Source organism: Acanthopagrus latus, chromosome 12 (assembly GCF_904848185.1).
Source record: "Acanthopagrus latus isolate v.2019 chromosome 12, fAcaLat1.1, whole genome shotgun sequence".
Classification (NCBI taxonomy): Eukaryota; Metazoa; Chordata; class Actinopteri; order Spariformes; family Sparidae; genus Acanthopagrus; species Acanthopagrus latus.
Window position 1 is genome coordinate 18209064 of NC_051050.1, and position 10711 is coordinate 18219774.

A 10711-nucleotide genomic window follows, 5' to 3' on the forward strand; every position below is an offset into this window, starting at 1 on the left:
TTCTCACACTCTTATTCTGAAAGGGAAGCAACAAAAGCGGAAACGGTGACCTTAATGAAACTTCGCTGTGCCGCCTTCAAGTGCCATTCGTAAATTACTCGACATAAAACAACAGCCCGTTGTATACTGTATAAACATGTTTGTAATGATAGTTTATAATGGCTGTGCTCAAGTATTTTTCCTGCTCGGTTAAAAAAACATAACAAATACAGTTACCTGTGCCTGACAAAGGCGTGCCTGTAAGCAAAATACTGGCAATTTAATTAAGAGTATATTTAATTGTTAAGATTATAACAAAATAATTATTTTACCCTGTCTTCTATTGTAATGTAATGTTGACATACATATGAGCCACAGCAAACTTCTGACAGTTTTTGCCTTTTGATTTTTGCTCATGCAGAGACGATGCTCTATGATCTACGACCTGATTGGATCGTTAAAGCGCTCGCCTCTGTCACCTTTCATCCGATTGGTCAGCAAGAAAGGCACCCGTCTGTACTCCTCCTTCCATTGGCCGGTGGTCGCGTCAGTATTCTTGCGTTTCTAAAGCTTACGCCCCCTAGCAAAAAGCTAGTGTGCAGCTTTTACTAACACTGACTGTGACACAGGAATGTCCTTCCCTGCCGCCTTCGATGCTCACGGTATGTACCTGTGTGAGGGATTATGTTATTAGTGGTGCTGCTGTTGAGCTGTACACACAACCGCTGACGCCTCCGAGGTGTCAGCTCAAAGCCATTCAGTCGGTGTCCGGTGGACCGGATGATGCTATGATGTGAAGTGACAGATGAGGCTGAGCTAAGCTAGCAAAATGTGCTAGCTAACATTAGCATGCTCGCCGTTGACTGCTAGGGCTGTAAACTGCCTGCTACTGTTGATTCTGGCCTGTCATCAACACAGTTAGTGAGGACTGAGCTCAGACTTACTGTGTAATTTACTTAAAATAAAATAAAAATTGATTCTTGGTAATAGCTTGACGGCCTAACTGCCTAGCTTGCTATTTACCTTTCAGCCAAGTCTCTGTCAGCTAGTACCTTCTCCATTAACAATATTCAGTCCTTTCTGACTAGAAAGTGATTGTTTGTTTTGTATAAGTGTTTTTTTTTTTTTTTGTATAAGTCAGTCACAAAGAGAGAGAAGATTCGGCCAGTCCCACGTTGAAACCTCCCCCACCTGCTTATTGTCATGTATTGTAGGTGTAGGGCAGGCTGGTCCAGACAGCTGCATTCCAGACAGTGTAGACTGGTAAGTAGCTGGAAGAATGTCAAGTTGCTCTGCTGCTTAACAGTTAATACGACCTTGATTTTCACAGCTTAAACCACGAACGTAACTCTGGGTCTCGAGGGTTTTGCCCTGGAGCCAACAGCCTTGTTGTATTCATCATTATGTCTATTAGTGGCATCTCTTAAAGCATTTCAAGGGAGGGTTCTGGCACACTGTAGGTAATTTCCAAAACTCATATCTTATCTATTGTAGGTTAATACATCCACAGCCAGACACTGGACCAGTGTGGAGTACAAGCCCAGGAGTGGATGAAGACAGACAGTTCATCAGCAAGCCCTGCGCTGGCTGATCTCAGAACAGAGAGGAGACTCTCGTTAACGGCTACCTTGAAGGAGCTTTGGAGAGCTGTGGCCTGAAGGCATTTTGATTTCTGAAATGTCAATGAAACAAGCTGACGGGATGTCCATCGCCCAGGCTTTGGCCATGACCGTTGCAGAGATCCCAGTGTTTCTGTACTCCACATTTGGGCAGGTAAAGCACTTTGCATTTACAGTTATGCTTTGCATCTCAAACACTGTTTGCCTTCCTGTGTAGACTTGTTCAATAAGAGATAAGTAGTAATGGCTGAATTAATGTTTAATAGTGCCCTTTATGTTGCTTATATGCTTATGCGCGTGTTTTTCTCTCCTGCCCTCAGAACATATTTTCACAGCTAAAGCTTACTCCAAGTTTGAAGAAGGTGCTGTTTGCCACAGCGCTGGGCAGTGTAGCTCTGGCTCTCACTGCACACCAGCTAAAAAGGCGGGGGAGAAAAAGGAAGCAGGCGACACAAGGGAAGGAGGGCCAGAAGACCGTGGGAATACCTGAGGCTCTGCTGCGGACAGGAAGACCCTCGTCACTTAAGAGAGGTGTGGACATAGGAGATTTTGAAATGATAATTTTGCTTTGTGGATACTGCTGTATCAACATCTGCTGAGAAATATGCAAAGAAGAGAATGTTTTTCTCTCCACAGCTCCGTTTAGTGGTCGACAGATGATGAGTCCCAGCACTCGGAGCAATGACACCATGAGTGGAATTTCTTCCTTGGCCCCCAGTAAACACTCGAGTTCCTCACACAGCCTGGCATCTGTTAGTCTTACAATTTACAACTAATTTTCTGTCATCTTTGCTCACCATTTTTCTTACTTACGCTTAATGTTACTTTTTGTGTGGGTGCATTTGTGATGTAGACGCGGGTTCCAAGTTCTCCAAATCAGTCTGCCAACCCATCCACCCCCTGGGAAGCAGAGCCTGTGGTTGAGGAATCAATGGCAATAGAGGATGCAAATGCAGAGAATCTCTATTTAATGGGTATGTATCTGTTTTCAGTCACAGTTTTATGAAAATGTAATATATTAACTCTATGTAAAATGTGGTGACACTTTTAGCTCTATTACCTCAGTGGTAGGTTCACAGAGATAAGCTCTGTATTTCTCTGCATTTGTTCAGCACTTTTTAGTCAGAAGTAATAGTTGAACATGAAACATAATCATCTGCGATGTTTACTATGCTGTTTAGGTAGAGAGAGGAAGGGAAATTAAGATAATGTAGATTTTTGGACCCAGAAACCAGTGTTAAAAAAACAAACAAAAAAAATAATAATCACTGTTTTCCTTTTAGGGATGGAGTTGTTTGAGGAAGCTCTGCAAAAGTGGGAACAGGCTCTGAATATTCGTCATCACACCCACTCGACCGCCAGCAACAGTAGCCTCGCTCTACAGGGGGCAATGTGTGGAGACCTTCCTGTGGTAATCATTAAATTAAATACTTTTGCATGGTTGGATTACCTTACAGATCGAGTGCTGTGGTGTATTTCACGGTTCAGTGTGGATCTCTTATCTCTGTGGTGTTGTTGGTTGGTTTATAGGTGACACACTAAGATGATCCAATTGAAAAAATTTGCATTGATCCAGGAGCCTTTTGTTATGTACTATTAAAGTAACTTTAGGCCTGTTTTATGCTTTTCCTCAATCCCCATTATAGGTTGAAGCCCGTAATAAAGTGTTTGCTGATAAGCTGGAGACATTATTGCACAGGGCGTACCACCTACAAGAGGATTTTGGCAGCAGCATCCCAACAGACAGTGTGCTGGCAGACTTTGGTAAGAGTTGTGTTGAGCTTGTATTTGACCTTGATAAAAAGAGGGAGTAGGAATGATGTAGAATCTTGGTTTGTGTGTACAATTTTTATTCTTTACAATGGGGACACACACTTTATATTTTATTTTAATTATTTGCCTGTCAGTCAACGTTTTATGTTGCTCTATTCGCAGAGAGTGAAGGAACTCTTATCTTACCTCAAGTAGAGAGTTTCCAAAGACTGCAAGATGATGATGCGACTACTGTCGCCTCTGATGAGTCCTTCTTCTCGGCTGCAGAGGTTAGTTCTTTTGCTCTGCTCTCCCTGAAAACAGGGAGATACATTATGATAGTTCCTCATTTCCCAGTGCAAACTTGGTGCTTGTGTCAAGTACACATACTGGTATACTTGCATTATGATTTATTCACGCTTGCTGCTTTTTAGTATAAAACAGGTGGAATGTACACTGATGTATGTGTGTCTTGTCTGTGCAGCTGTTTGATGCCATGTCTCTAGACGAGGTCTACCAGCCACTGAAGCCAGCAGCTCTCTATGAAGAAGCCTTGTCTCTGGTCCGGGAGAGCAAAGTGTCCTATAGGTCCCTGAGGTAATGTGCTAATCTATCACTGTGCTAATCATCATTTTTATATTAACAGTAATTAAATGACTAACCCACACAGAGTCACTCGACTCTGTTGTCACCTTCAGCTTAACAGATGGTTTTAGTGTTATTGGAGTGGGGGGAAACCAAAACAGAGCTAAAAGGAGAGTAAACTTTGAAGTTAACCTCAAGCGGCCCGAATCAGAGGATGAAAATTTGACAACTAGTGTTTATAGCTTTTTTTTCCCAGGCTGTATAATATCCATATATGCTGCTTTAAATGTGTGGTGGCTAAAGGAAGAAAACATTTTTTCTGAGTTTCATACCCTTGTCTTTTTTTTATTTTTTATTTTTATTTTTTTTTACCAGGACTGAATTACTTGAATGTTACGGTGACCAAGACTTCCTTGCCAAGCTCCATTGTGTGAGACAAGCATTCCAGGTCTGTTCCAGCTCACACAACTTACCTATATTACCTCAGTCATTCTCTTTGTTTATATCAGGCCTACCCAGAATGTTTTCTAATCTAAGCATTGTTGGCAGAGTGATACTGGAGGTGTTTGCCTTAGGCCCTTAGCGTTCAATAAATTTTCAGTTTGGACCCTCCAGGGAAAAGAAACTCCTGTTTTAGATGACTGACATTTATTTAGCTTTTTTAAACCATTACTTAAGGTATCATAGAATGGTTAATCATTATAACAATAATGCTTCTTTATTTTTTTCAGTTCCTGCTGTTGGATGAAACTCACCGCACATTCTTCATGGAGACAGGGAAGCAAATGATTACAGGGTTGATGGTGAAGGCAAACAAGGTAAAACTCTCCTCGACTGGATCCTCCCTTATTAACTTGTCATTTTTGGATAAAAGGGACAAGTTCCTGCTTCTGTGGACATATCTTGCACTGCTGTAACTAATTACTTCCTGTGGTGTTTTATTGCTCTCTTATCAGAGTCCCAAAGCCTTCCTGGAGAGCTATGAGGACATGCTGCTTTACACTCAGAGAGAGGAAACGTGGCCGGTCACTAAGATGGAGCTGGAGGGCCGAGGGGTGAGTGATGCTGTCATTCATGTCATGAACTTGAGATACCCTGTGTCTAACTTGAATTAAACTTAAACTGATATACGGCCAACTCTCAGGTTACTCGTGCTTGTACAGCTCAATTTTAGGGACACACTGTAGTCAATTATGTAACTGGCAAACAATCCATCTTTATATAAATGATTCATTTGGTTTTTATACACATCAGACCTAAATTAGATAAAAAAGAAAATAAAGTTGTTTCTAATCAAAACTCCCCTTTGTTCTGTTTTAAATTTTCAGCTCAACATAAATGTTTATATTGCCTCAAGAAGTAGGGATTTTTTCAGTGGGTTTTCAGATTTAGATTTATCGATACTAGTGATGTTATAAAATGCTGAGATATAGATGCATATCTCCTCTGAATATTTGAAATGGTTTAAATACAGTATCTTCAATCTTTCACAGTATCAATACTGCAAAGTAGTTTATTGTAGTAGAAAGAAAGTAAATTAATTTTGATGTTGATGATGTAACTTTGTGATACTTAGAGCAGTAGTGTTGCCCCCTGTGGAACAACGCTGTGGAATAGGACCAAGGGTTGACAAATTCAGAATAAAAACTTTCTTTCATAAAACTAACGTGGTGAAGGCATCTGTAGTGAAGAGGACAGTGTTTGGGAGTTTTTTGTTCTGTTGCTGTTGTGTTTTTAATGACGTGTGTGCATTTATACTCTGTAGTTACTGGTAAAACTGTGACATTAAACACAGTATTGTGGTTGTCATGTCTGCAGGTCGTGTGTATGAACTTCTTCGACATAGTGTTGGACTTTATTCTTATGGACGCCTTTGAAGACCTGGAGAGCCCTCCCTCCTCTGTGGTAGCCGTGTTGAGGAACCGCTGGCTCTCCGACAGCTTTAAAGAAACGGTTAATATATAAACACATACACACAAATTCCTTGAATGTGTCAGATATCTTAGTGAAAAGTTACTTGAATAACAGTATAACTGTTGAATAACAGGCTCTGGCGACTGCTTGCTGGTCCGTCCTGAAAGCAAAAAGGCGTCTTCTAATGGTGAGTGTGAGCTTTGTAGTTCATCTTCAAAGTACCGCTCTACATCTTTGATGCTGACGACACGTTCTCTCACTGATCTTCATAGGTTCCTGATGGTTTCATCTCCCACTTCTATGCCATATCAGAACACGTGAGCCCTGTTTTAGCTTTTGGGTTTTTGGGACCCAGGCAGCACCTAAGTGAAGTGTGCACTATCTTCAAGGTGAGAGCAGACACAGCACTTCATTTCATAAATTTGGAGGGCAAGTGATTGTGTTTGGTGTGATTCAAATGAGCGTAATGTTAAGAGGCTGAGTTGTCATACCTTCATCTTTTGTAGCTTTGGAGGAGATTTCCAAAGTTCATGTGCAAAATCAGAAAAGTTGTTCATTGTGCTATTAACGTAACAGTTTATGTCATTCATGTCCCTTCTTTCCTCTGCAGCAACAAATCGTGCAGTACCTTAAGGATATGTTCGATCATGACAAGGTCCGCTTCACTTACGCTCAGTGCTTGGCTGAGGACATCCTTAACCTTTCCCACCGCCGGAGTGAGATTTTATTGGGCTATCTGGGAATCGACAGCCTCATGGAGCTCAATGGTACCCTGCCCAGAGACACAGAGGGCTCTTCAGGGACCAACTAAGATGACTAGCTGTTACTAAGGGCTTCATTGGGCTTGCACAGGCCGATGGCAGCAGTGGACCGACAGGTTCACAGAGAACCAGAATTATGGTTCATTCATCTGTGTTCATGAAACACAACTACTGAAAGGGGATATATTTTCATCCAGATCTACAGCATCACTTGTCCTTGAGCTAACGAGGGAGAGCGGTTGGATAACATGACTCCATCTCTTCCTGATAACAGCTGCTCTGTTGCGTATCAAGAATGGCTACTGTAGTCATTTAATCTCAGATGTGTGAGGACTTGTCTCTGCCTTGTTGAGCGACACGGATATTTCTAACAAACACATGAAGCCTGGGCCTTCTACACTACTACACTACATGGATGGAGAGGATTCAGCTGACTTGTGGGTTATCACTGTCTTCATTATTATGTGAGAAGAAGTGGTGTGAAAGTGTGTCGATACTTTGCATTTGTATGTTTTTGTATTATGATGGGGAAGATATTTGTTAAAACCATGACAATTCCTGACAGGCTTGGCAACTGAAAACTTGAAGGATAATGGGCTTTTCTCCTCCTTATTCTGAAGTATTTATTCCAAATGTGTTTAATCAGGCAGGAGAATGTCACAACAGTGTGTTAAATGCATACATGTAACACGTGTAGGCGTTAAATTCCCCCAAAACTATTTTATGACCCCAGTCCTAGTCTTCTCAGTCAAAGTGGACAAAGCTAATCCAGCTAAAAGGTTACGTTTTGTTCATTTTTACTTTTTTATAAGTCACAGCTGACCCCTCATATCTGGCAGAGACAACACATCCTCATACCCAAACGACTGAATAGGTTGATTGTCAGTCTCCCAAGATGACATATATCGCCATTGAAGTGCAAAAGCAAAGTACCAGACCATTGGCTTAGGGTTACAGTGTAGTTAGGTTTAGGCATCAAAACTACTTGGTTAGGGTCAGGAAAACATGATGGTTTTGCTTAAAATCACTTCATTATCTCTGTAACTTCAGTTACAAATGTATCCACGTTACGTAAGTAACTTACATTGCATTATGTCGCCTCTGGATGAAAGTCCTCACTTGCTCAACCCAAACATCCGTCCCGGACCACCTCCCTATACAGACTTTTCCACCTTTATATTACTTCTTGTCAATTCCTCCTTTGCACCTGTACTGATTTCTACAGCCACTAGAGGTCACTGCCCAACAACATGACATCAATATGCACTGTACTGTAATAAGCTGCTTTCATTTTTGACTTACATGGTCGTTTCATGGTCGACAGTAATGGATAAATTGAATATTGTCCATTTTATACGACATGGAGGCACAAAAAGAAGCTTCAGCTGACACAATACAAGGTGTGATAACATCTGCCAGTATCTCAAACGGGGCTCTCATAGAGTGATGACCGGCATTATTACTTGAAATCAATATTTGGAAAGGAGTCACCTCTTGACTAATGATTGTTTTGGGGGTTTTTTTTGTCATATTCTCACAGTTAATGTTCTTAGGAATTAATTGTCAGACCAGAATTACTTCCAAATTTTTAGGCCTAAATTCTACAACGTGCTATGCTTTAATTCACCAAATGGGGGAAAAAAATGAAATAGTGGCATTATTCAAACACAAGTTGTATAAATTTAATCAGTGTCTTCAATGTAAATATATTTGAAACAATTATCCTTGTTGATTATGGTTCTTATCTTAAAAGTGACTGACTGGAAATGAGTGTAAGTAAGGTGGATTAGTAGATTGGAAAAGTCCATCTTACCTATAACTTTGTCGGCTGACAGGGGGAACGCCATGTTCATTTTATTATTTACCACCTGTGGTTTTCATACTGTGACAGGTCAAAATGCATTTAACAATCTGGAACACAAAAAAACACAGTCAGTGTTGTTGATTTGAAACATATGGCTGTTTTCCATCAGTGTGCACATACACTGTACATATGTTGCTTGTGTTCTTACTGACACAACCTCTAAATGGAACGGTGCTATGTACTAGTCTTGAAAAGGACATCATTGTTCAGTTTCTGGTTTCTTGAAGACCTGCATTGAAGAACTGGGAATTGGAGAGTCAAACTGTAACCGAAGTAACAAGTGCACTGATAATAACCCCTGAACTGTCTTTGTTTTCCTGAAACTGTGAAACTGTCGGACCACAGAGATATGGAAGGGGCACAAAGATGCCAAGTTAAAGTGAGTTTTCTGCAAAAGCAGATTTGATACGCAGACTGTAGTTTGTTTGTTTCAGACACTGTCAAATACTGAATCATCTTTAGGAAATATTATGGCAAGATTATTTATTATGGGTGGCAGTAGAAGCACAGAATGTATGGCTGTCTGCGTGAATGAGAAAAGGGAAGACATTTCTGTCAAATCATTTAGGGTTTCGTCAGTGTCGGCGTCCTTTGATCATACACATTAGCAGAAGTCAGTTCTTTGTTATTCATAATCATAGAAGTGTGTTTTTTGTGGTCTTGATAATCCAAATCCTGCTCTTGTTGCAACACGCCTCCGAGATTCAGAGCTCAGAAATGTTGTTTGTCGCAATGTCGCAATACTATAACATTGTGTTGTCCTTAAATTGTACAGTCATGAGCTTTGTATGATTATTTCTTTCCGTCAAACATGAACCTTAACTGTAAATAGAGCTTTTACAGAAAAAAAATAATTCTTTGCTTTGGCGGATGTGCAACTTTGTGTTTTTTAGCATTTTGCACTTTATCAGAAAAGCAGGAAGATACAACAACCCTTTTGAATAATCATTTTGAGAGTTTTAATATAAAAAAAACATTGAATTATATATTGCATCATAGAAGTGACACATAATTGATTATGTAGACGATAAATGCTGTAACATAGAGAAACTATCTTTCCCAGAAAGCTATATTATGGTAATATATTCTGGATACTATCCAAAGTTTTTTGTTTTAGTCTCCATCTTTGAAATGTAAACTGTTGACTGCTTGTGGTCCAATCCCTTGTGGTGCACTGCTTTAAAAAAAAAAAAAGAAGTTCTCCCACGTTTTAGTCCTGTTAATGTAGAGTTTCAAGTATATTTGCATCAGTATGCATCATGCAGGTACATGCAGTTATGAAGAAATGCTAATGTTTAGTCTTGTGTTTGCATATCGGTCTGCTTTTTCTGGGCCCTGAGAGTAGATGATCAGAGATGAACTCCTCCGACAGCCTTTGCATGCTAACAGTGTAGGTTCTGTGAAATGCATCAATCATAGTATTCCTGCAACATGTAGACCCAGACTCAGCTCTAGTTGTTGTTAGTTTATAAAATTCCAATTAGAAATAAGCTAAAGAAAATACTTAGGAATCATATGAAAGTCAAAATTCAGGCATGGGCTCCCATACCTGATGTATATGCATTAGATTATAGAGTTTTACAAAGATTTCAGATGGCCAAATTGTTGAAAGAATTATTTTATTTTTATCGGAAGTCACTGCTGTTCATTACAAGTGTCCTGTTCATGCCTTTTGTCTTTTCTATTGTTAAATTACAATGCCAGCACAAACTGTAAATTGATTTTGATTCTCCATATTAAATGTTATTTTTTGTTATTAAACAAAAATATGTATCGTTGCCTTTTCCCAACTGATGATGGCTCGTTTTATTTCATGTTCATCACAGTGATTTGAGTAAAATACTTAGAGCGCAGTCTGACTTTTAGGAAAGTATTAAGTGGGAAAAATGTATGAAAAGAGCCTTTTTGGTCTTCTGACGTCAATTGTTCTCTTTAAATATCAAAAGTCAGTAATATGAGACTGTCCACAAGGTGGCAATCCACTGCAGTGTATGGAACCGACTTAAAGGGTAACTCCACTAATTTTAACCATTAAAGTGTTTACAGCTTTCAGGGAGCACAACTGCATGTGAAGAGCAGTATACAGTCTTTGTTACTACAGAGGAAGCTGCATGTAATCTGATCTGATTGCCTCCAGTGAGATCTTTCAGTGCAGTGAGTTGCATTGTGGGTAATGTAGATGCTTGGATTTTTCAAAAATAATTTGTGGAATGAAAAAGGTGATCTCTCTGGTTCTG

The 10711-nt window shown here is 39.9% G+C and overlaps 1 protein-coding gene across 4 annotated transcripts; it reads left to right on the forward strand.

The window, feature by feature from the left end:
- The first annotated feature begins 480 nt into the window (after positions 1-480).
- On the forward strand, positions 481-10268 carry miga2 (mitoguardin 2). Of its 4 annotated transcripts, none has more exons than XM_037117214.1 (17): positions 488-641; positions 1121-1242; positions 1474-1752; positions 1919-2129; positions 2235-2350; positions 2452-2572; positions 2882-3009; positions 3245-3362; positions 3534-3640; positions 3835-3947; positions 4311-4383; positions 4667-4753; positions 4892-4990; positions 5754-5888; positions 5983-6036; positions 6122-6238; positions 6460-10268. In XM_037117214.1, the coding sequence occupies exons 3-17, from the start codon at positions 1657-1659 to the stop codon at positions 6658-6660; spliced, it is 1776 nt and encodes a 591-aa protein (XP_036973109.1). In that variant the 5' UTR covers positions 488-641; positions 1121-1242; positions 1474-1656; the 3' UTR covers positions 6661-10268. The 4 variants fall into 4 exon arrangements, with proteins under 4 accessions (XP_036973107.1, XP_036973109.1, XP_036973110.1 ...); XM_037117215.1 differs by having other exon boundaries at positions 1194-1242; XM_037117213.1 differs by having other exon boundaries at positions 577-641; positions 1117-1242.
- Positions 10269-10711: the final 443 nt, after the last annotated feature.